The 25,563-nt window shown below is 43.7% G+C and overlaps 1 protein-coding gene across 3 annotated transcripts in view; it reads right to left on the bottom strand.

Moving 5' to 3' along the window:
• ABTB3 (ankyrin repeat and BTB domain containing 3) overlaps positions 1 to 25,563 on the bottom strand; it is a 175,841-nt gene that overhangs the window by 22,962 nt on the left and 127,316 nt on the right. For all 3 annotated transcript variants that reach the window (XM_082045622.1, XM_082045621.1, XM_082045623.1), the window contains 7 exons: positions 13,516 to 13,681; positions 10,066 to 10,155; positions 6,765 to 6,866; positions 5,566 to 5,659; positions 5,320 to 5,455; positions 3,464 to 3,684; positions 1,842 to 2,020 (listed from right to left, as the gene is read on the bottom strand). In XM_082045622.1, the coding sequence (XP_081901748.1) occupies positions 1,842 to 2,020; positions 3,464 to 3,684; positions 5,320 to 5,455; positions 5,566 to 5,659; positions 6,765 to 6,866; positions 10,066 to 10,155; positions 13,516 to 13,681 (988 nt within the window). The remainder of the gene's footprint in view (positions 1 to 1,841; positions 2,021 to 3,463; positions 3,685 to 5,319; positions 5,456 to 5,565; positions 5,660 to 6,764; positions 6,867 to 10,065; positions 10,156 to 13,515; positions 13,682 to 25,563) is intronic.

The following is a 25,563-nucleotide window of genomic DNA, read 5'->3' on the forward strand; positions in this document are numbered from 1 at the left end:
CTTTTTGAGAGGCCATTTGGACAAGACCGCTGCAATAATTCATGCCATTTGCAGACAATTTGTAAACCCTCACAATGTCCCAGAATGATTCATTATTTTTCTAAGACTATGAAGCAGTGTATGTATGTGTGTTTGTGAATATGCATGCTCATGAAGATTCAAGACAGACAGTTCCCCTAGGCCCAAAGGCAGGAATAAAGATCAACAGAGGTTTCTTCTTTGTTGTGTAGGGTTTTTTGTGGTATTTATTTCAGCTGTTTCACCCCTCCACATTTTAGGTTTCAAGTGAAGCCAAAGCAGAAGGTAGCAGTCTTATTTGTTTCCATGTCTCCTACAAGAGACCCCGGAAGACCCAACCTACCATGTCCCAAATGTATAATCCTACGTAAATAAGTTATTCTAATGATGATCATTGACTTTAGCTTCAGCCACCCAGGAGAAGAGCAATTAAAGCCATCCCTCATCCTAGATTACAAGGCCTAAACTTAATCTCCGTTAAATTTTCAATACGATTAGTTTTATATCAGCTTTCAAACCAAACAGCACCTTGCTGGTAGTTTCTGGCTGAACATACCCTAGCCCAAGTGTGTTCAGAACAACTAATTTACAAATCCTAGGATTTGGAATTATTTCCTAAAAGCTATCTGAAATATTCTCCATAAATACCCATCCAAGACAAACTAATCCCAGAGGGAAGTCTTGTGGGCACAAAAATCAGAACAATTGCTGGAACAAATGTTCAGAACTTGCTTGGGACTTCAGTCCAAGCCCTCTTTTGCAGCAGGATACAAGAAATAAATCCATGTAGTCTTTCCCTAGCTGTACTAAGTCCTTTTAGTACTGAGCACCAGAACCTCCTCCCTTTTCACATTATTTAGGTTATTTATGCAGGTGCTAAAAATTATTTGCTCCTTGTTGTTACATGTAGAGTTGGGTGAGAAATGTTAGTTACTTGCCAGTTAAATAATTAGAAGACCATACCAACATGCATCGTGGTGCATGAGAAAAACAACAGTAATCAAATCCTTTTGATGCTTTTCATCACTAAAACGGTTTTCTGATAGCAGTAAAGCTAACTGGGCATTCCTTAGGAGTGACTGACTGGCAGGGGGACCAGAGTAGAGAAGGGACTGTTGGTTATAATGAGTTTTAAAAGAAGTATCCAGCCTTCACTAAGTAAGACATTTTCCTCTCCTTGCCTGCCTCATGATCATCACCTTTGCTATTATACTTGCATACCCAGTGGTTCCTCCCTCGACAGGTTTTCTTAGTCTGATTTGTCTAGCTGAAAGAAAAAATCTGGGGAGGCTACAAGTACAAACACTCACACAGAATATTTTTTAAAAAATTATCCTATTGTGTGCTCGTAGAAACCAGTCTCCCCACAAGTTCAAGAGTCCAAATCCCACATGAAGGGGAGAGACAGTCATGTGAGAGGTTAAAGAAATCCAAAGCAAACATGAATAATAGCTTTGTTGTACAGTCCTGTAAAACAGGCTAGGTAAAGCTACTCTTTGGGTTGGTTTAGTTATCAACACCTCTTGCATTACTGCAGTGACCCTTTTGACTTTAATTTCAGCACTATGCATCAGCTTTTGTTGTCTCTCCAACTTAGAGCTAACATCAGTATTAAGCGGTTCTAGCAGGCGATGCGATTAGCTTCTGTGTTTTTAACCCATGCTTCCACAGTGAAAGAAATCTGAGATATGCAATACAAATAATAATAAGCCTATACAGCCTAAACAAGCTTTGAGATAGCTGTGCAAAACCAATATTGCAAGCTTTGTGTCTTACGGGATGAGAATGAGGCTGATTCCATTAAAACACACAATTTATCCTACCTTGCTGGCTTTCAGTATCTCAAACATCAGGGGCAACCCTTGTGTGATGAGCTCCTCTGTGTACTCTTCCTCCTGAATGGACTTGAACTCCTTCAGCAAGCACTGGATGAGGGGTCGTCTGTGCTGCTGGAAGGACGTGCGCAAGGACTCCAGCCACGTGTGCAGCGTCCAGGGAACTCCTACGGACAGAGGACAGAGATCATTCCCAGCTTCAGAGAAGGATTCTGCTTTTTTACCTTTAGTTATGCTGATCTCAAGATTTTAAGTGAAGAGCCCTAGAAATCAAATTTCTATTTATCCCTGACTGAGAAGGCTGGTGGTTATGGGGACATCCCAGACCTAATGCACAGAGGCTCTCCTCCAAGTCCTAAGAGATGACTGTGGTCTCTTTGCTCATCTAGCCTTCAGCTTCTCTGCTGAGACTGCCAATTTGTGGTAATTGCTGTGGTGCTCTGTGATACAAAAGCCTTTTGGAAACTAGATTTACACTAGCTCATTTGTTTGAATGCAGCCCTGGGGAGCCATTAAATGGTAAAATAAAACGATTTTGGTCACTACCCACCTGGATTCAAACTGGTGGTCTTCAGATTAGAACTTTCTTTAAGCGCTACTCCATGTCCTCTCCTGATCATTACTATTTTCCCTAAACAGCGCTGGGCAAGTTAAGCAGATCAGCCTTTTCCAGTCCTTTGCTGTGGCAGAACCACTCTCCAAGAACTTAAAGGGAACTGCTCCCATGCACTAAGTGAGAAAACACAGGGAGCTAATGTATCTCTGCAGGCACAAGGCTGGAGGTGACCTAGTTCCTGCTGTTGCAGAACGGAGTGGGAGGAAACGCGAGCCTGGTGTTTGGCTAACAAAAGGTTTTTCCTTCCACTTCAGCAAATGTCCAGCTCCTGGAGAGCAGCTCCGTCACTCTCTTCTCCCTCACCGCCTGGTGCTTTGCCTGCTCAGCCCTCCCGCTGAGCCACCGCATGCCCAGACCCACACCGGGATGTCCCCAGGGCTGAAGCCGGGCGCCAGGCAGAAGCATGCCAGCCACCCAGGTCTCCCTCTGAAGACAGAATAGTGGGGACAGCAAATACACAGTCCAGATTAATTCCCCTCTGTGCTACCCAGCCACTCTCCCCATGGGTAGAAGCAACTTTGCAACAAGCTGGTGTGATGTTCAAGCCCTGAGTTGGCGCAGTTAGCCCAACAAGAAGCCAGTTGCCCCCTCTTACTTTCTGATGCTCAGAAAACTCAGAAAACAAATATACTTCAATGGTGGAGTGCTTTTATGGCAGAGTGCAAAAGAGGAGTTGTTGGAGGTGGCAGGGGCTGAATGCTGGCCCAGAGCCTTAGCCAACGCTCTGCCAAGCAGCAGTGAAGATGGCTGGTGTTGGAAACCACTCCATCCTGCAGAAAAGTGCCACTGGCCACCGAGTGCGGTATGCTGTGGAGCCAAAATAGGCGGGGAACCTGCCAGATTCCCCCATCACCTTCTGCTTCCACAGGAGTTGAAGAAGGTGCAAATTGTGGTCGGTTTAAGCAACAGCCCGTCAAGAGAGTTTCTTCCAGTGGTCCCTCCCTGGAGAGAGAGGAGAGGGGAGGATAGGAGAGGGCAGGACATCGGGACTGACCTATGCTGCGTATGTCAATGGTCACATCCACGTAGCCGTGCTCAGCGCTGTGGTACATGGCCTCCTTCAGGGCTTTCAGCTTGGCCTTGCTGTTGCGGCTGGCACAGAGCGGAGCTGCTGCTGCATCGGGCAAGTCCGTTCCCTCCGCCAGGATCTCCTCCAGTGACAGAATGTCGCTCTTCTCCTTCTCTGGCTGAGCAAGCAGCTTACGAAAGACATTCCTGTCAATCACAGCGTGACAGAGAGACAGAGAGAGAGGGAAAGAGAAGGTGGGAGGGCAGAATCAGCGGCTGAGCTTTCATTGTGCCGGGGGTACTTGCTGCAACACTTATCCAGGGAATTACTCCAACTAATGACAGGACTAGCAGAGAGCAGACCTGAGGCAGTCATCGCTCCTGCTAGTCCACCTGCACTGCCTGGGCCACATCTGCAAGACACTGTTGTCATGACAGACACCGTACAGATGTTGCATGAGTGGTGGGATTTCATGGGAACAGAGACCCATGAGCTAAACGTGACTCGAGACTTCTTCCCGCCGTCAGGGAAGGCCAGCGTGCCTCTGGACAAGCTCTGGGGACTTAACCATGGAGGCCACCTGAGAAGGGAGCTGCCTGGAGCTACCAAAAGCACCAGCACTTGATTAACACTCAAAGCAGCCTGGGAAAGCTGGAGCAGCTAGACATTCAACGAGGCCAGTCAGGGCAGGTTAAAGCACATCTGGGACTATTCTGCAAAGCTACTGATCTGGCCGGGCCATCAAATAGTAAAGTTCATACTCAGAGACTTGGTTCCCTCAGGTTTGTACCAGCATAACCTCATCTTTCGCAACAGAGTTGCTCCTGGTTTCTGCAGCTGTGAGAAGAGAAACCAGGCTGGCTCCCATCCCAGCTCCCTCGTACTCTGACATCCTTCCTGCACCTGCTCAGACCCTGGCACGGGATGGCAGCAGGGTATGGCATGTTCCAAACAAATTTTGGACAGAGGGAGAAGGAGGGAGGAATGTGCCTGAATAGTGTACAGGTACATAAGAACCAGGGCCTGTGACATGCACAGCCAGCAGCCAAGCTGAGGAGAGCCCCAGGTCCTCTTTGGGCACATGGGTCCCACTCACACCAGTTGAATGTGAGACCCGAATAACCAAATTGTCCTCTCTGCCCCAGGGATCCCTCACAGACTCCAGATAGGCAGTGGTGTGCAAACCCGCCCTGACATGCCATTAGCATGTTGTTAGACTGGCAGCTTGTCTCTAAGCAAACAGACGGTAGGTACTGTCTCTAACCTGTATCTATGTTCCTCTGGATGGCTACAATCAGAAAAGTAGGAATGTGAAGATCATGATACCAATCCATTACACTGCAGTCAACTCCTGAGCGTTGCAAGACCATGCATGCCAGGTGCCTTTTTTTTTTTTTTTTTAATTTGCAGCATACATACAACATTAAGGCACACGGGACTTTACAGTAAACACAGATGCAGAAACACTATTCAATGACAATTAAGGCTACAGCAGTACAGACACAACCTGTCCCAAACCTGAGAAATACGTCAACAAGAAATTCAGAAGGAATGTCTTTGGCATTCCTTTCTGCTGTCACATCAGCTACAATTTAACAAACATCACATTGCAACACACCAAGGAGTCCCCTTCCCCCTTTTTTTTTTTTAAATCAGCTATCAAAAAGCAGCTTGTACCACCAGCTGGTTAGAATCACATGCTAGCAAAAAGCCTTACATCTCTGCTCAGTTGGTGGCATGTTTGATTGTTCATGCAGAACCTTCACCCGTCTGCTCAAACCAGATGCCCAGGCAAAAAAATAAGCACTTGAAGGATGCCGCTAGACTCGTTCCCACTCTACCTGTGTCCATGTGCAGCAGCCTGACTGAAAGAGTTCATGTCACCTTGTGGAGTCATGGAAATGCCGTTCCTGTACATTGTTCCTATCATGGGGTCAGCTCCTCGCTCCAACAGCAAACTGACCAGTTCAAAATTTCCTGCAAGTCAAGAGATGGCATTTTTACTTCTTTTAAAATCCACTTTTTACTAACCTAAGCCACAGATCCCAACTGAAGCATTTATTACAGTGGGAGGAGAAAGTCCTTACCAGCAGCCGCTGCCAACTGTAAAGGAGTCTCAGAGTAATTTTCCTCTCCATGCTCCAAGGAACCTTCTACCTTTGCTCCAGCATCCAGCAACAGCTAGAAAGAAAATTCACTATTTAGAGCAACTGGGGGTATCACAGTCTTCAGAGTTCATGAACAGTGACAAATGAGAGTCTAATGCTTCTTGTTATCTGCAAACCAGATACGATGGAAACACGTGACATGCAAATTCAGCCCATTGTTTCACAGAGGAAAACTGATTCCTTTTTTCGCTCATTTTACACTGCCAGACACCAAGAGCACTAGTGTCCAACTTCAGAGCCAAAAAAGTGTAACCCAGTGTTTCTGAATGGGAAATGGGGTAGGTTCAGTGTTCGGAAGTAATGCGCTGAAGATGGAAGTACTGAAAATTAGCCCGACAAGCGTCCTTTCTTCACGAAGTCTTCTAGAAGCCCAGCGCCACCTTAAAATGGACCAGATTTCAATTGCCTCCATCTTTTATATAAAAGACATGGCCAAAAGAAAGGCAATTCTTAAGAACCAATCACACTCCAAAAGCTGTGATCTCCATCGGGGACACTTCCACGTAAGTAACAACAACGCTGAAAACAAAAGTGGCCAAGGATAGCAGCATGGAGCCTGCGCTCCAGCGCCCTCTTGGCCATTTCTGTCTTGAGGCCTTCACAGTTTTGGCGCTTCATTAAGCGTGCCACAGACACAGCTGTTTTGAAGAATAAAACCTTTGAGATGCCAAAGCACAGAACCAGCATATCCCACGTGATGCCCCGCTAGGGGAAGGAGAGCAAGTGCCTCTGCCCCTCTGGAGCAGCACAGGGGCTGTTGTCCACCTCTCCCCCACCAAGGCAGCGGTTTTGTGTTTGCTAGAATATTATAGGGTAAGAAAGTGTAATGAATGAATAAACAAACACACAAAACAAGTGGTCAGGAAGGAGCACAAGGAGTTGTCAGACTTTCTTTGGTGCAACTTTGCTTTAAAATTGTCCTTTTTAAGCCTCATATTGGTTAAGGTTTGAACACCGTATTCGTTATATAATAGGTCTATTATATATCAGTACACTCTAGAAGAAGCAGAAGTAACCAATATGAGTATGACAAGCGGATACTGGTTTGAGATGGATGTAATTAGAACTGAAGAGGAGAAACAAAAGAATGAGATGCAGGTAGGGAAATACAATAATACCTGAACTACAGGAATATGTCCATGCAACACAGCAAATGTCAGAGCTGTCCAATGGCGGGTCTCAGGGTGGACGGATGGGTATTTATGAGCAGTACTGACAACCTACAAACAAATTAAAGTTATTTTTTTTAAAGAGCTATACGTAATAAAATTCAACCTGCCTGAAAGCCAGGCATGTGAGGGAGGAAGTGAAATAGAAAACCTGGGAAAGGTGCTTTATAAAATTATTTGATTCATTTTTTTCCTGCAAAAATTTTCTCAATATTAAAACTGTTCGTGTTGATTTGACAGCTTGATTAGAGTTCATACCAAATGAAGTCTTTTTACCAACTACTGTAGCTCCACCTAAACCACTGGCCACCAGATACTTTTGCACAAGGTCAAAACATCCACAGCTGGTTACAGCAGCACACACTGGGGAAGCAGGGATGGATCAGGACGTTCACAGCTAAGGACCTCTCCCACTGGCTTCTCCAGACCGTGTGTCAACAGCCTTGGGTCTTGGGATTGCTCCACGCCCAAAGAAGCTCTGTCCACATAAATAAGTATGACTTTTGTCACTGCCATCATGAAAGACACATCACAAGCCCTATGCTAGAGTTCACAGATGTGCTTCCAGGCTCCTCCTCTCCCACAGGAGGAAAAAAAGACAGCTGAGAAGTGATGGGGCAGAGCGGCATTTCAGAGAGGTTTTAAGAAAACTCCTTATTACCACTGTCTCCTGTCTGAGTTAAAAGAGCAGGGTGGTGGCAGTTAAAAGAGATGCAAACTATATCCTTAGAAAACAAAATGGTATTTTTCACATTGCTCCTTCCATTTTCTAAGCCTAAGTGCCTGGTGCTTCTAATGTAGACATCAGGAAAGATGAATAACCACTCTTTCCTTCAGTTTCCCTGTCTTAAAGATGGGGGTATTAATATTGATAAGGTTCACAGAGATGGTAAAATCTAATGAACGTTTGCAATCCGAGACTGCACACTCAGATGGAGTGTGACACTAAAACTCAGAATCTTATTATCAATCTTCAGAGGACTAAAATCAGAGTAAAAGATGCATGATCTCTCTGTCTCATCAGTCAGCTATGCTTTCCATACCTTGTCTGAGGTACTTTTATCCAAGGAGGAGAGCAGGGCCAGTTACTAGATGCTCGGCTGCATTAGCAGCTCACATTTCCAAGCACCACATGCAGTGTTTTGCTAGAAGCAGATGACCAGACCCTCAGTCCCAAGGACAGGGATGAGGGCAAGATCTGAAGAGCCCATGCAGATCCCACAGCTTGCCAGAGGAGCGGTTCTGCACCAGCACCAGGCTGTTATCACCCACATTTGCCAAATAAAAAGCTCAAAGTGCCAAAAGGGGAAGCATGCCGGTGTCCTGAGCACAGGCACGGGGCTTCTTTGGGTCTGGGATTGCTCAGAAGGAAGAGGATTGAGCAGTTTGAGCCTTGGGGGTCTAGATTGGGGAGCAAGAACAGCAAAGGGTGAGGATGGGCAGGGTCACGGTTCAGGGAATACATCCAGCTTCTCCTCCAGCACTGATTCCCCCGCTGTTCGGGGCAGCCCACGGCAAGTGGCAAAAAAAGATTAAGTCATTTTAACTCCTTTGCTCCTTTTCTTTTGGTTAGAGTTCTCTCCAGTCATCACAGTGGTTGCAGAAGACCTGCCGCAGACCAGGCTTTTAAGGCCTCAATTGAGATTTGCTGAGCAGCTACAGGTCCCACTGACTCCATAGCGAATTGTAGCTTCTCAGCACATCTGGAAATTGGTCCATTTTTGCTAAAGATGGGCAATCAAAAAGGGAGGCACCCAGCATTTGAGGCTACTTTTGGAAACATATATATATAACTGATTTGCAAAGAGAAAGGGGGAAAATGATGCAGGCACCTGACAAGAGTACTTATTTTTGTTCATGGTTGATTTGCCTTTTTTTTGCTGTAATTGCCCAATTTGCACAGTTGGTTGTGGTGTGCACAAATCATCTTATAATTGCACACCATAATTATTCACAGTTCTTGTCCCAAAGTGTTTTCATTTGATTTTAGAGCAAACATTCTACTGAAATGAATCAGGGAGGTTCACATTCCTCACTGGAGCTGTTCTCTCAGATGTCAGCAATTTCAGGAAGACAAAACTGTTTAAATTTGCATCTGGTTCAAGTCTGGAAGATTACTGGAGCAACTGTGGGGACAGCTCCTAATGAAAACTTGTCCTAGGAACCAAATAATGGCATCTCACCTCTGAGCCACAGGCAGGAATAGAATAAAGGGGAGATCAGTCTCCCTGTTCATGCAGTCTTTGGTCTGTCTATCAAGAGTGTTAACAAGGTTTCGAGTATTCAATTCTTGCCACTCTCGAGGGTTGTTTGCTTGAATTTGGGGAGGAAAGAGGTGAGAGTGGAACTGAAATCATCAGCTGATTTCACATAAGCCACCAAACAGCAATCAGATAGCAATGACTATCAGTCTCTTACAGGTGACATCCATTTCTACTTTTAAATTAGATTTTTAAAAAGTGCAAAACGTCTGGTTGAAAGCAGTGACTACAATTTATCAGCTTGCTGAAGTCCAAACAGAACAGATGGAACACAGATAAGTGAAGGAGACAGCTTAATTTACTCATGACCTCAACAAATTGAAACTGGAATCATTAACAAATAATTCTGTTGTGGATTTTCAAACAGCTCTTTAAAAATGTACATACCTGCACTGCGCAGAGTCAGACCACAATCTGTTAGCTGGACAGATTGTATAGGTTTGTGATGTGTATTATCAAAGAGATATTTATATTCTGGAAGCTTCAAGCTCCTCATCCAACAGTTTTTAGCCCACGGCACTTTGTAAAAGAAAACAGTGGAACCTACATTGCATTTGTGTGCTGGGGATGCTTAGCTGGAACATCCCAATGTACAGAAGTGCTCGAGCTTTGACAGGTTATCAGATGGGTATTTCTTTTACCTTCTTCATTTTAACTCAGCTGAGATTCAGGGAGTCCTTCCAATACCTTTAGAACTGTGCTCCGTGATAGTGTTAATGCCTGTATGCATTTGCAGTGTGCAAGCACAACTAAATCAGTATTACCTGTGAGGTAAGTCCGATGACTTGACCCCCTCCTGTGCAGTGAATCCCAGTGTTAACCTAATGCAGTTTGATTTCACTACTTCATTTCAAGTGGTGCTGTCCAGGATAAGGCAAATTTATTTTCTCTTTAATTCTTGGCATTTTCCTCTCTGCTACAGTTTCAGGGTTTAATTTAAGATGTAAACAAATAACAGAACAAAGATACAACCAACAAAAAGTCCTCACCTCAGCATTCAGATCTGCTCCAGCATCTAGCAGCATCTGCACCATAGCCTCATCACCCCTGACACAAGCATACATCAGTGGAGTCATGCCCTAGTCATTTTTTGGAGTTAAAAAACAAAGGAATTGACAAATTTAACACAGAACTCTGATTTTTTTAGCAATTATTTAAGTATATATCATCAAGACTAACAGTATGTATTTAATGAAATCCATTACCTCTGTTAGAGCCATGCCCCTCAGACTAGCAAAAGTCAACCATTTTGTAAAATCTCAATTTTTATTGTCAGTTGGGTTGTTTATTTTGTTTTCATGTTACCCTCAGCATCCTCAGCCTGATGAGTCAAACTGGATTTGTCAGCCTCACCTCCATCTTTATACACTAAAACAAACACCTTTGTCTTTGGGGCCCCAGCAGAGAAATGTTTTTATCAAAGCAACTGTATTTCCATGGTGCTTAAAAAGATAATAATTCTATTTTTCTAAGATCACAGTTCTATAAAATCTAACTTTTTAATTAACAAAAAAGCCTGCAAAAACATCCCACGCTCCTTTTAAGACAGGTTAGATTCAGGCACAGCTTTTTCAATGTGGATACCATAAGGGGCTGGAAAGGTAAAGGCTTTGTATAGCACTCCCTAGCAAACAAGGACTTAATTCTAAATGAAAAGCCAGACAGCATTGTTGCAAGTCTAGGAAAACATGGCCCTGTTTGGAGAAAAACTAGATTAAGTGACCCTTCACTACAGAACCACCACAATGCAACTTGTATTAATCTGAAATACCTGCTGTGGCTCATCACCATTCCCTTAAGATAAGTATTACTGTGGCTGTGGTAATAACCCCAGATGAAACCATGAAAAAAAATCATTACGTCTACCGTAAATGATAAGAGAAAAAGCTGCTTATTAAATACAGTAGGGGGTGTTGATCAACAGCCACCAGTGGTTTTGCAGTAAATCTACCACAGCACGCAGCTACCTCTGATGCATGTTTATAGGCCACCTTGAGGTCCCCTGGTAAATCTGCTATCAGATGATACCCATTTGCTGTTTAATCTGAGTGCTGCCGCAAAGTGAAATGATTTTCAGAGAAACCAGAGGTGTCCAGCATGGCCAGACATAGAGCCACAACACCGCCCTTCCCAGCAAAAGCCCAGAACTACTGTTTTTGCTGAACTAGCCCATTTTTCATTATTGCACGCCTGGCTAGAGGTGGTGGGTGCTTATGTATGGAAGGGCTGCTCTTGTAGAGAAAATACAAGTTAAGGTTTGCCTCTGCAAGGTGCTTAGATTCCCCCTGAAACGCACCAAGCATTTCACAGGATAAAATCTGCAGTGTACTAATGGAGATACAGAGTAAGAGAACAGGCATTTGAGATCTCATGCCAGTATTAAGAAAAAACTAGTTCACCCCAGGCAAGGAGAGTTCTTGGGTGACTTGAAGTTACTTGCAAAGAGAATTTGAAACTACTTCAGCTACAGTCAGTGGCAAAACATTTCCTTTGGCAGTCAATAAACACTACAGGAACAAACGGGACCATGAGAATTCAAAAAAATTGCATTTGGGCCTTGAAACACAGGGACGGGGTGGCAGCTTAAAATTAAATACACATTCCTTCAACTATTACTTCAATTTCTGTAAGTGGCGTCACTCGATAATTAAATCAAGTGTTTAGCACAAGGAGTCTAATCAGATCTGAAGAAAAGAATTTGCAAACCCCATGCTGGGGCTTTCCCCCTGCAAGACGGAGGACTTGGGCTGCCACAGTGAAGAACCCCAGAGCAGCACAGGGTCTGCCTGGGGATCACACGGGATATTTTGGCGCTGCTGAAGCTGAAGAGGGACTTAGCGCTGACTGAAAGGAGGCCAGAATATCATGCTGCAGTATCGGGGTTTTTAAGGAGTTAATGAGGTTGCTAACCTCCCCTTTCCTTGCACTGCTATCCCTCCTGCTTTTGCTGGTCCCTCAATCTTGTGCCGCAGCATCACTCAGCCCCCTCTCTTTGCATGTGGGAGGAATGGATTTTTAATGAGCTCATCATTAGTGTTTCAAACATACACAGGAACGTGGTAAAAACATTGTACAATCAATGCAAAGGGCATTTGGATTCTGGCAAAATAAAAAAAAAATTACTCTCTTTCAGCTTTGTATCACTTAGGGCTCTGTCCTGCAAGATGTGGGATCTTACAAGATGTGGGATGTTTGATCCAGCAAAGCATTTAAGCATAGGCTTAACTTTCACTCAAATAGGATGTAAGCATGTGTTCAGAGTTAAGCATATGATTAGGTACTTTGATGAATCAAGCCAGAGTGTTCCCAGGTTTCAGCCTGGAGGACAGAGGAAACAGGCTGTGAAAAGTTTCCAGGATCAAACTAACTTAAAATAATAATTTTTAAAAGTATAACATATGAACATTGGAACGATCAGACTGATGCTATTTTTTTTTCAGGGAGTACCGCCCTCTTCTAAAGCTTTTCTCAAACAAACCCACAATATTGACTCAGGCTGAAACTACCGAACTGCTGTACTGTGCTACACATAACTCGCATTCCTGGAGTAGCTTTCATTTCAAAAGACCTAAACCTACCAACAGTCCAGCTTCTGTCCCAGGTGACCACCTCAGGGGTGGCAGCCACCTGCCTCCTGCCAAAGAGGATGCCACAGCTCTGGGAACATGCAGTGACAACTTCATGGGGGGCACCAGAAAATTCAGGGGACTCTATTTCAAAAGGAAATAGTAGTACCCTTGGCCATTGTCTTCCTCTGGGAAGGGGAAACCACTTCGGTGAGCATCACAGTCCAAGAGACTGCTGCCAGTCAGTAGATGCAGAGAAAAGATTTGTCCCCAGACACAACCACCAGCTTCATGGATGTATAACTCCAGGGAAATTTAGGCTCCTCAACTGGTGGATGTTGGCCACAATGACCAATGGAGGGGTAACACTGCACTTTCACATCTGGAAGGTCAGTTCAAACTGGGCTGAACTCAATTAAAAGAGTGTCATTAACTAATTGTTCCCTGCTGGGGGTTTGGTGGTACAGGTGAAATACATTGCAAATTCCAGGCAGTGTTCAGTGGGAGGATGTTCACCTCACAAAGCCCTGCCCCACACCACTGTTCATGGCAGCAAAGCAGTTTTAAGTATTCAGATCAACGCTAAGCTCTCTTGGGATCTCCTTCTGGCTTAACTCACCTCACTGTTAAGATTTCAGGGGATGCATTTGCCCTCATGCTGAGTTACCTCAGTACCAACAAATCAATACAACTCAAACAGACCAAGCTTAACACAAATGTTCACCTAGCAGTGCTTTAACTCAATGCAAAGTAATGTAGGGAAAGCATTAAGGTCCTGTCTATGTTTATCTAAAAGCTGGGGCTCGTTTTCTCCGATAAGCAGACAAAATTCTCATGTTTCACAGTTCCTTCTTTACATTTCTGTCTCGTTACCTGTTCACTCATGCTGTTAATCCCATCCGGCCCCAGCAAGGATATGGCTTGTTTAACCAGATCCGTTCGGCCACAGTTGAGCATTCGGAAGCCCAGGTCCTGCTTGAACTTCGCTTCAGTGGCAACTGCATCCAGCTTCCGAGACGCACAAAAACAGTCGTCGATTCTGTGGACATGAGAAATAAACTCCCTCAGAGGGCAATCAGAGGACAGACCTCACTGTCCCTAGGAAAATAATACTTTGTCCTGTCTTTGAAGGACGTAGGTCACGCACACATTCATTCTCCTTTGACCTGTATGTTCAAGGGAAGTGCTGAGTGGAAAATGCTAATGCAAGCTAATGGAGATTGCCCTTGGTCTATCTTTCATGGAACACGGTATACATTTTATAAAGAGTTGGGCAAAAAAAGCACAGCTTTCATTTGATTTTGTTTCCCTGCTTAAGCAACACACATTCTCACCACAAGTTGTCTCTCTGCATGGCGACGTTATCCAGCAACCCTGATCTCTGAGAAGTTTCAGTAGCTTCAGTAAGCTTTGAACTTACATCAAGCGGATGTATTATCATTGACAATACAACAAAGAGAAAATAATGTCACTCCGAAGGCTTTCTAGGACCTTACCAGCTCAGCCCCAGTAATAGGGAAGCCTTTTTGGAGCAGAAAGTGCAAGACACATAATTGCAGACAGGCTGAGGTTGGAAAGGACCTCTAGAGGTCATCTGGTCCAACCCCCTTGCTCAAGCAGGGCCACCTGCAGACATGCAGGGCACCACGCAATCAGGGAGGAGAAGGCAATCTTGCCAGGTAATCGTGGCAAAACACCACAAATCCTTGCTGGCTGTGTATAACAGATGGGATATCATTCTTTTAAGGTCTTATTCAAAAGATCCCCAAACTGTAAACTGCTCAAGATATCCATTTCAAACGGAAGAAGGGCTAGGAGTTATTTAGCCAAGATGTGAATCTACAGCTCCAGAGAGAGTCAGGCAATTCCAATCTGATGTTTATCCAACTCTATTTCATCTTATTAAAAGACAGATTTGCTTTTCTTTCGTGCTGAGGAGTGTCTGGGGCAGAGGGTGAAGTCCAAATCCACAGTGCTTTTGGTGTGAACTTGGATAAAGGACTGTTTGGAAAAACATCACTTTCATTCTCCAAAAAAGCTAGGTCAGAAAACAAGGGGCTACTTACGAATGAAAAACAAAGATCAAAAGTGAAAAAGTCAAACATACATCAAATATTTGTTTTCTATTTCATATGTAAAAAAATGCAGCAAACCAAAAGAAAAATACAAACAACACATCATTATCATTTAAATTTCTTCTTCAAAGTGCTTTATCAGAGCTTTATAAAATATATAACACTACTTAATATTAAACAGCAATGTGCAGTGAATATGCTGTTTACATAGAGGCAGTGGTATGTAGTAATAGCTACTGCTCTTCCTACTTCCACAGAAGAAGGAAAGTGAGACAGAAAATACAAAGTATTTTGATCAAAGCTTCTGCAGGACTTCGTACTGAAAATAGCACCTGAACTCAGGCTTGCTTGCTTTCTGTCATGCTGGGCCACAATCAGTCTGGAAGACAATAGATATTTTGGTGATGTTCATTCTACATGCTCAGTTTGAGTTTTGACTGCTAAAAAGTTGATGACCTATGAATGCAAACAAAGTAAGCTTCACGTGTCATTACTTGGGGGAACAAGGATGATGCTTCATCACAGCACTTAGCTGCAAGATTAATGCACAACACCTGATCACAATAAATATACCGTAACAGCAACAACAGATACCGCACCAGTAATATGCCTACAACAAAGACGAAGAAAACCAACGCATACCAGAGCTGGGTTTTCTGCAGTAGTTTCTGAAAGAGTTTGAGGAGAAAGCAAAACGAACACAGATATGCAGGGCTGAGCTCAATGACACCCAGATCCGCGGGAGCAATTGCAGCTTTAACACGTTCACACTGCACGGCACAGTTCTGATTTAAGAGCTACAGCAACATTTGGTATTTGTTACCCCCACAGCATGAGATGCTTGGGATCATCTGTGCCCTCCTTTAATGTATGGCAAAGATGAAGCCCGCTCACAAGTTAGGTGATGGGGGTTTTGGTGCACGGAAAGACAGTCTGGACCTCCCAGCTTCAGCTGGCCATTTCCAGATTACTCTGGGCTGATAACAGGGTAGTTTCTTGGCCAAGTACAGCCATGGAAAGATCTAGACATCCTCTGAGGACTGCAGAGGTGTCTGCCACTATGAATCACTGCCTGCGTTAAGCCACTGCTTCATCATTTGTACTGAGGTATATAACATACAGTCTGAATAAAATGGGTCAAATTCAGTGCTGTCAGAAAACAGGCAGAACTTCACTGACGTCAGCCTGGCTTGATGCATGTAAAATGCTAGTTGATGATCTCTCCTGTTCTTTAAAAAAAGCCAGATTTTGACCTGGGTTGCACACCCACACAAGGAAGGAGGGAGGAACAAGGACCTATCTTACCTATCCTCTACAGACTGCCTAGATCTCTACTCTGGCATGGGTTCAGAACTCACTTACTTCTCCATAAGTAACTCCTCCATGAGTTGGCTCTGGTCCCCTAAAAGCACATCAGTTCACCTGCTTATGGCCAAGGAAAGGGACGCATTAATTCCTGCTGACATTGGGTATGAACAAATTAGTACTCCTCAGTCAGCTGGGGGGATAAGGGTCTTGGTACAACGGCTCTGGGATGCTACAGCCATACAAACTCTGCAACAATAAAAGGGATGCAGAGGAGTGCCCAAGCCGCACAGCTGCTGGGCAGCACGGGTGAAATGCCATCTAGACCAAGTAGCACAAAGGAAAAAAAACACAACATAGTACCATTATCAGTGGCCCACTGCCTTTTTATACCTCAAAAAGTATCCATTGCGAGTGAGTCACAGCACTGATTTATGGGACATTGCAAAGGAAACTATATGGCAAAATTTGACATACATCATTGCTGGTGCTACCATTGTCACATGTTGACTAATAAAATGGATAATGATCAGACTGGGGAGTTTAATAAAACAAGAGCATGACGCAAGGGAAAGGAACAAAGGAACAAAAGAAAGCATAGCAACATCTTGAAAAGCCAGAGAGATGAATGAGTTAAGGAGAAGGAGATTTAAAATGTACAGATAAAAAGCAGTGAAGGGACAGATCAAAAATGATCAGGAACTACAAGTACAGAATAGGAGAACACAGCACCACTTTTAACACTGGAGAAAACCAACTGGGAAGACGGTACAGCAGACAGATCGAGTAGTCTCATTTCAAAATGAAATCTGAAAAATAATCTTAAAAAAACCTCAAATCCACCAGAAATCAACCCTGCAACACACCACTGCATATACTCCCAAGTCCTCTCTCATACCATTAACTGCATAATGTTGATTTCAACAGGAGCAGAGGGTCTCTGCTCCATATTACGGTGTATGAGGGGCTGCTGCTCTATCACAGACACTATTCAGAATCACAAACATTAAACGATGCAACATAAAAAAATGAGGAAAGGAGCAGATATCCAGGCTTGACTCACTCGAGACTTCTTAACTTTGTACTGCAAGAAATGCACAGAAAAGCTATAAAGAAGTAGGAAAGGGATGGGAAGAAGCTTGAAAAATAAGGTTGGCGAGGAACAGTTAAGTCAGTGCTAAATATATAGGGTCACTTTTTGGAGTTGTGAAACTGTGCCTGAAAGCAAGGGAAGCCAGTGTAAGTGCCAACAGAGCTGGAAGCCTCCCCAGATGCACAGTCAGTTCATGGTCCTTTTGCCAAAAAGTCTTTGTGACCTTCCGGTCACACAGGAGGCTGACACTGGCCTGACGGTGGGATGTCCCCTCCAAGGCCACCTTGGTTTGTTGCCAGATTCTAATGGCTGCCAGTACTCACATGGGTCATCCTTTCCTCAAGACCTCAACCTTCAAAAAAGGTGCTTTGTCATGAAAGGGCAGGGAAGGCTGACAAGGAGGAGCAGAAGACCATGGGGGCCCAATCCTCCTCTCCCTCTCTTCTACCTATGGACAGTCTCAGGATAGCAGGACACTAGCTGGGTAAAGTGAACATCCAGGTTCCCAAGAGGTGATACAGTGACAAAGGTAGGACTGGCCATCACCCTTCAAGGGTGATATCCTCCCCTGAAAAGATGAAGCCCACTCTGGCTTCCCCTATGTAGCATTCTGTGGAGCTGGGCAGGCTCTTTGGCACCACCAACACATGCTCCTGCTCCCAGAACTGAGAAGTAATATGCTTGAATTAATAATGTGAACTGATCACAGTCCTCGTGCTCAACAGCAAATCCACCCCTCTGATTCAAGGGTTCAGTCACACAGCCTGTGAACTCCCTAACTGGTCACTCCCTACATTGAATCAAGAAAACAATTGCCTTTATAAGTAAAAGGAAAACTAGAAATGGGTGAAAACTCCTTGATTTTATATTTATAGCAAAGCTGTGATCACATTTTTTTAACTTACAATGCAATACAATATTCTCAGAGTCCTCTTTCAATTCCTCACAGATATTGCTTCTACAGCAGTTATCTTCAAGATCATTCCAGTGTGGCCACCGCACATAATTAACTTTACTGTGGCTTTATATGGGGAATGCCATGGTAACGTTAATTATTTGCAAATGGCCACTGTCAAATGCAGCATGGTGACCATGACAGTCTATCATGCTCCACAATACTCTAACCTCTCAAAGAAGCCAAAGAGAATCTTCTTCATTTATAATGGGTCATAGCAGTACAGAAAATTATTTTTATCTTTTCCCAAACTCACATTATGAAAACATAATGCAGCATTTCTACAGCAATGGTTTAAATACAAGAGTGGGTTTTTTTCATTTTCACTTGGACTGGCTAAGATAGAGTCTGTACGGATATTTAATAAGTTACTCATGGATTGGTTACATTTGGGAAAATTGATGATTCAAAGGCAAAGTGTTTCCATCATAACTGGTAGACCCAGCAGCTCTCTTATTACATAGCTTTGTGATTAATTTGTTCTTTGGGAGGGCATTATTGCTACAGTCAGCAGTGGACAATTTTTTAAAAAATGCAATGCTCTGTAATTGTTATTAAAAATAAAGTAACAATATTCTTATCATGTTTTAAGCTCTATGTGCTGCCACAGCATGCTAGTAGTTAATTTAAAAGAAATGGAGTACTGACTATGATAAGCAGCAGGACAAACTCCTCCTCTGCTGAAATGAACAGATCATTGTCCTGATAGCAAACCAGCAAAGGCTTGTTTGTCCACCTGGGACTCAGTTGCCAGCCCTTTCAATTAAAAGAATTATAATCTATTAATGAAGCCCATCTCCTTAGCTCTGTGGAGTTTATTCAGTCTGTCCCTGTCCTAAGTATGAATAAAGAGTCAGAAATTACAGTTCAGCTGGCTGGGAGTCTGGAAGGAGGCATATTTTAGCTAGCAATACACATGCATTTGCAATGCTGAATTTCTTGGGGTCAAGGATCACAGTTTTGATCTGGGTCTTCACAGCCTGTAGCACAAAAGGGTCCTGTTCCTTGCCTGGGGCTCTTCAGTGAGACAACAGACACAAACAGCAATAGCAGGAGCAGCAGACAATACAATTTAAATTTGCAAGCACTCTATTTTCCAAAGTGGTGCTTTAAAAGGGGCTATAAATTCTGATATTAATAAGACTACAACATAAATACTATATTGAGACAATTATTTGCATTTTCAGTTTTGGAAAGAGGGAAACTTAAGTACAAACATGTTGATCAAAGTGACAAAGAGCACTGCTTTTTAACACAGACATAAAATATCTCCATCTACTTTAATCAGGAGCCAAATTAAGACAAGAAAATAAAAATACTCCAGATATTTATTAGCCAACCTCTTGAGAATAAGGCTCTCAAAGGCCTGAGAATAAATTGGTTACAGATACTGGAAAATGCATTTAAAAAGTGATGTGACTGTCAAATCAAGACCCAAATCTATATTTCAAAACACTCTCAGTATTACAGTCCCATATATATATGCCAGGAAGCATGTTCGAAATTGAATCTGACTTCAGATTCTGAACAAGGTCAATATATCACAGGAAAATTTGGGTACAGATTCATCTTTCATATAAATAGATAGTACAAGTCTTCGCTAATGAATGGAAGCCCATACGTTATCTGTACCTTGATTATTGTATTCAGGAATGTATATAGAGACAGAATATATGAAACACTGATGAACTTGCTCACAATGGAAAAAACCCAAGAAGGCTGGATCCTAAAGCCTGTAAAAATACAAGTGTGTTCTGTCCTAAAGCAAAGGAGAACATAAGGGCAGGGTCCTCTCCTTCAGTATTTTTTTTTATTAGGGTTGTCTTCAAGTAGCTGGTTGGCAGGAGAGGTTGAGATTCACCTCAGGAAACCTGTGCTCTACCTTTTAAGTAATAAAATCTCCTTCATCCACTGGCACCATCTGCCCCAAGGGACCGCTGGATTCTGTCAAGTAGCTTGTTTGTTACTGCTTGCTGGTTTGGCATTTTTGTGTCTAATTACAGCAAAAGCCACGGCTGGTGTTAAAGGATTAATGAAAATTTGTGGGAAGAACAAGGACATTTGTGGAGCTAGGCAAACACCAACTGTCCCTACTTAAAAGTGGCTGTATCTAATTAAATAGCAGAATTTCTTAACAATTTTCTACTCTCCCTCTCCAGAAACTCAGCCCCTTACCCAGCACATTTTAAGGGAGAGCGACGAGCAGTGGAAATATTTTTCTGCCTTCATATCTCTTTTTATTAAGTCTATTTCTATTTTCATGCTCTAGTACAAAAACAATTTTCCATAAATAAAACATTAAATGCAACTCTTCCTCTTTCACTTTCAAGTTAGAACTGCTTATGTGTGGTATAGCATTAAGATGACACAGCAAATGGTATAGACTGCTTGGAAGGAACAAAATAGCACATCTTCCCTTTAAATTGCTTGTATTTTCCCCTTTCCACAGTCTTAAGAGTTTTCTTAACTCTCTAGAATGAGCCAGGGATGCTCCCATGTTAAATAAGCTCCACTCTTGAGGTCAATAATCCCATTTTCCTAGAGAGCCTTCATTAAGAGGGATGGTCCCAGACAGAAAAGCAGACTTAGGTATTCTCAGGCCAAGACTAATTGGCAATTAGGACTGATTTTCAATTAAAGACAGGTTTTCAAAGGCACTCAGGCACTGCATTTGCCCAGAGAACTTTCTGAATCGGGGCTGTGAACGCAACTCAGAGCCCCAGGTGAGGCTGTGATGGGGCAGAAGCTGCAGGAACGTGTGGGACTGGAGGGTTAATAAAGCCAGACCTATGCTGCAGCAAGGCTTGGATCCACCTAAGTTTTAAGTTTGAACTTACTCATGACCTACTAACATCCACATATTCCCGTGTCTGTGCTGCTCTTTAAATAAGAGTGTATTTTTCCTTCCATGGTGTTTACTCCTGATATTTCTGGAGAAGAGTCACATGTTCCCTCAGCACCCGCTTCACTCAGCTGAATGAGCCCCTTTCTTCCAGTTTTCCTCCAGGAGAACATTTTGTCAAAACTCAGATCACACCAGCCCGTTTCTCTCTACCCGGTCCAATGTGAATATTTTCTTGACCCGGACACAGGATTTGCAATTCTACATCACTTCCTACCACTTCTATGTACAGAGGCACCAATATTTTCCTACTTCTACTGGAAATACCTCTTTGATGCATCCTCAAAATGCATTTACTCTTTTCACAGCTAAGGAAAAAGCCACTTCTGTGGTTCACAATCATTCTGTGATGAAATACTGCACTACAGTCTTTACCACCACCTTTCCAATACTCAGCTCCCCACACAGTATATATTATACTGTATATATAGTGTATATGTTACATATGCACTGCAGTATGCATTTTTGTAATTAATCTCCACATGTTTCCATTTGTGGAAAACTGCATTTCATCCCATTTCTTTTGTCCCAGCCCTCAAGGTCATCCACTTTTTCCCTGGATGATTTCCCAAGCTTCCTCTGTCAGGACAATGCCTCTCAGCATCATGGCATCAGCAAATTTTAACTTCATGAGCACACTGCTCAGATTTGTGCCAAAGCCCTTTCTGAAAATTAAAAAAAGACTGGTTTTTAAGATGGAGAGCTGAAGATCTCTGCTTCTAACCCCACCGCAGCCAACCCAGCCCTTGCCACCTCTCTTGAAGCCAGACTCTACTCACTTTCCAACTCCTTTACTAATCCCCATCTTAACTAATAACTCACTGCATGGACTGCATCAAATTGTTCACTCAAGTCCAAATAGATGAAATCTACTGCATTTCCTTAGGGTAGAAAATCAGTTATCTTATCAAAAACTTATTACATTAGTCTGGCAAGATCTATCTTTAGAAAATCTGTGTCACATTTTATCCCATTTTTCCCTCGACAACATGTCTTTAATCAGTCTTTGGCTGAAAAAAACAGTTGAAGGCCTTGCACCAACAGCCTGGAATTTTCCTCGGATGATTTTTCATTCTTTTCAAATGTTGGGCATTACTATTATTAATCCTTAGAATTATGGCACCACTCCGGGCTTTGTTAAAAATATTTCCCTCTGACCCTCTGATTTCGGGAGGCAGCTCTTTCTCATCCCTGGGATAGAGGTTATCTGGTCACCCCAGTTTGAGTGCATTAAGCTGCATAATTTGATCTCCTTTTGATTACTGTTTTTCTATTTTCATAACCTTGTTGATCTTATTTATTTTTGCTTTTCACCTAATGATTTTTTTCCCCAAAACAGAGGCAAAGTATTCACTTAAGTTCTTGGGTAATGGCCTATGTTGGCACTGATGCACAGCTCTCACAGGTGCCTCCTCAAGACCAGGACTTACAGACCCCAATTTCACCTTTGTACTGCTGGAAGACAGGAGAAAAATGTCTTATGTCCATGGTCAGGATCAGAGATAGGATGCAGATTCACAGCCAGCCAGAGAAGAAAAGGGATATTTGCTGCCCAAAGGGTGAGCCCAGCACCGTCAGGGAACCCAGCCGTAACTCCAAAATGCTGACAAAGTGCCTGAGCAAGCAATTAAAGGGGATCAAGTTCTGGCTCTCCATCTGTGCACAGGCACAAGCCCTGTCACGCTGGCTGCTGCTCTCACCAGCAGCGATGCTGCCATCTCTAGCTAAATTTGACTGGAACGTAAGGGGGCTCTGACCACACCAGCAGGGTCAGCATGCGAACCCCGCTGCCTAGCTCCATCCTTTGGAGTCCAAGCCCAACAACCAGGGACTGCAAACAAGGGGCCATAATGCACCCTGGTGCTACCAGAGCCTGAAGGGTCTTCACATGCTGCACATCAATATGGGATGGGACAAGACTAAAACAGAACCCTGTGGGACTCCACTCGTGAGGAGTGTGATGGCAAAAATGCCATTTACCATCGCTGCTCTTTGGGTACAACTGCCAAAAAGGACTTCAGACCTCTTCACAGAATTGTCCCGGGCTCCCCATGCCAACATCTGCCTTCAGTGAAACAGCTGTGGTCCATGGTGGACAGTAATGAAAGCCTCAGGGAGCAATCTCACTTCTCCTGTCTGTGAGAGAAAGGCACGAGCCTTTTCATCTATGGGTAAGAAAAAACACTCCTCAACATGACTAAACTCTGCTTCCCAAAATCTCAGCCAGGAGCTTTGCAGCCTGCTGGGCAAGGGGACGGGGGTCTAATGAGCAGGAGAGAGCTTGCAGACACCCCTGTGGCTGCAGAGAAATTATCAGCCTAATGAGCAATGCTTCTTGGAGGATTTCAGTGCCATGAGGCCGCCTTAGGTGTTCCTCTTCATTCAGATACCAGGAAGGTCCCTTGGACGTGATGTGCGCTAGGTCAGCCAGCCTGCAGGCCATTCCTTCCCCAGGCAAGCTGGGGTTCAGATGTCCAGATGGGACCTTTGGGGTTGAGAAGCCAGAACCCCATTCTCAGACAGTGTAAGCTGGGATCTCCTGAAATGCCTCCTCCCACACCAGTAGAAGTACCAGAAGTGAAGACACTGCCCACCTGATTCCCTTCAGCAGAGGGCAGAGCCCTTCTGAGGGATGAGGGGGCTGCTTGCCAGGCCCAGAAACACCAAGGGAAAGCAGCTTTCCCCAGAGAGGAGACACAGGGGATGACTTGGCATCTAAGAGGTCTGAGACAACGCTGAGGATAGAAGAGAATATTTCAAATAACCCATGAATTACACTCAGGTCTCCAAGACTGCACCGAATTAGATTTGTCTCCAATTTTTGCTGCTTCTCGATATCAGAATGAGCATGGGCACCTGCATGCACACCTGCATGCACACTTCTTTTAACCTCTGACTGGCCAGAAAACAGCCCTTTACCCAGTCAGATACAGAACTGGCCATGTAACAGTCCCTAGTGTGACATTACCATGTCTCTCAGTTCAGTCTGTTCCAGCATTTTTACATCGTCCAGGATTGCCATGATATATTGCAACCAGAAATGAAGCCACTGACCCTGACAAAATGCGTGGCAGCCTTTGTGCTGAGCAGCACACGATGCTCCTCCCTTGCTCTGTTTCTCTGCCATCAGTCCTTTTGGTCCCCAAATGTAGTCATCCATTAGCAATCCTCCCCATCATGTCTAACACATTGGGTTTGTTGGGGTTTTTTTTGCTGTTTGTTTTAAACAAACATCCCACAGAATGGAGGAAGGGAAGACAAGCAAAGAACTTATTGAAAGGTACCACATGCAGACACAATTATGAGGAGCAGCCAAAACAAGGCATCTTTTTGCAGCCAGCCAGACCAAGTACAGACTGACGCTGCCTTATTGCAGCAGAAAGGCAGCTCAATACATTTTTTTTTTACTACCATGCCCCTTTTTGAGCAATAAATTACTGTCATCCCTGATGCCTTCATTAATAAAAGTTCTAGAGCAGGGAGCAGAGCACCCACCTTCACCAGCTTTATGCCAGCGGAGAGCTACTTTGCACACAGTTTTCTACCGACCACATCCAGCCCCTCTGGTGGCCCCACAGGGGTACAGGCAAGGCTTTATTTAAGTCTGGTCTCCCGCTATGAAAAAGACTATTCTGGACACAACTTGGGCTTCTGTCTCAGCTAGCTGTCGTGCATCCAGCAGTCAATCCATCTGTGAAACCTACCTCTTTGCAAAAGGTGGAGACAACCCATCTATTTAAAGCTTCCATTCCCAGGGAAAGCGGAACAACATTTATATCCCTGCACATCTCCCAGGGCTGGGGAAAGGGAAGAAACTTTTCTGAAATGTCTGCTGCTGTAAAATGAAAAGAGATCAGGGAGGACACAGGCAGCTCCTTCTCTATCCAGAGCAAGAGCAGCTCCTCTTTCAGGAGATGGAAACATCGCAAGAAATTAAGGTGAAGAATTTTTAAAGAATGGATCAGGAGAGGGGAGAGAGAGAGGAAGCATTGGAATGAAAGGCAGGAAGAAAGCAGAGATGATTTACAAAGCCACATATTAGGAACCTCACTGCTGGAGTATGTGATTGTGCTGAGAAGCATCACACAAATCTGCTGGGAGACCTCCACGCTGTAGTTCAGATAAGAAACCGAACATTTGGTTTTTATCTGAACGGATTCTGAACTTCACAGTCTTTGAGATCCTGCCAATCTCTCTCTCTCTCCCCGTATGCATGTTTTTCCAGCATGGAAGCTGACTTTGCTTCATGCATTTGCAATGACAGGTCGTGAATCAACACCGTGGAATGATGCAATATCACATGAGACCATGGGAAGTTTTGGGTTCAGGTTTTTATATTTTAGTGACTAAAGGAAACTGCTAAGAAAAGCCTAGAAATTGAACCAGTTTCAAGGTTCTACTTATTAAGCCATTTCTGTAAAAGTCACAAAATAGATCAAGCTAACTGCATTTAAAATCCTGCAGCTGTCATCTGTCACAGAGCTTATTTGCAAAGCCATCCCCTCCAAAGTTGTTGTGCTCTTTTCCCCTCTCCCAGTGTCTGCATTTATGGAATTGATGCTTTCTGAGGAGTTGATAGTTGCAAACCCTC

The sequence above is a fragment of the Streptopelia decaocto genome (genome assembly GCF_964273445.1).
Source record: "Streptopelia decaocto genome assembly, chromosome: 1".
Classification (NCBI taxonomy): Eukaryota; Metazoa; Chordata; class Aves; order Columbiformes; family Columbidae; genus Streptopelia; species Streptopelia decaocto.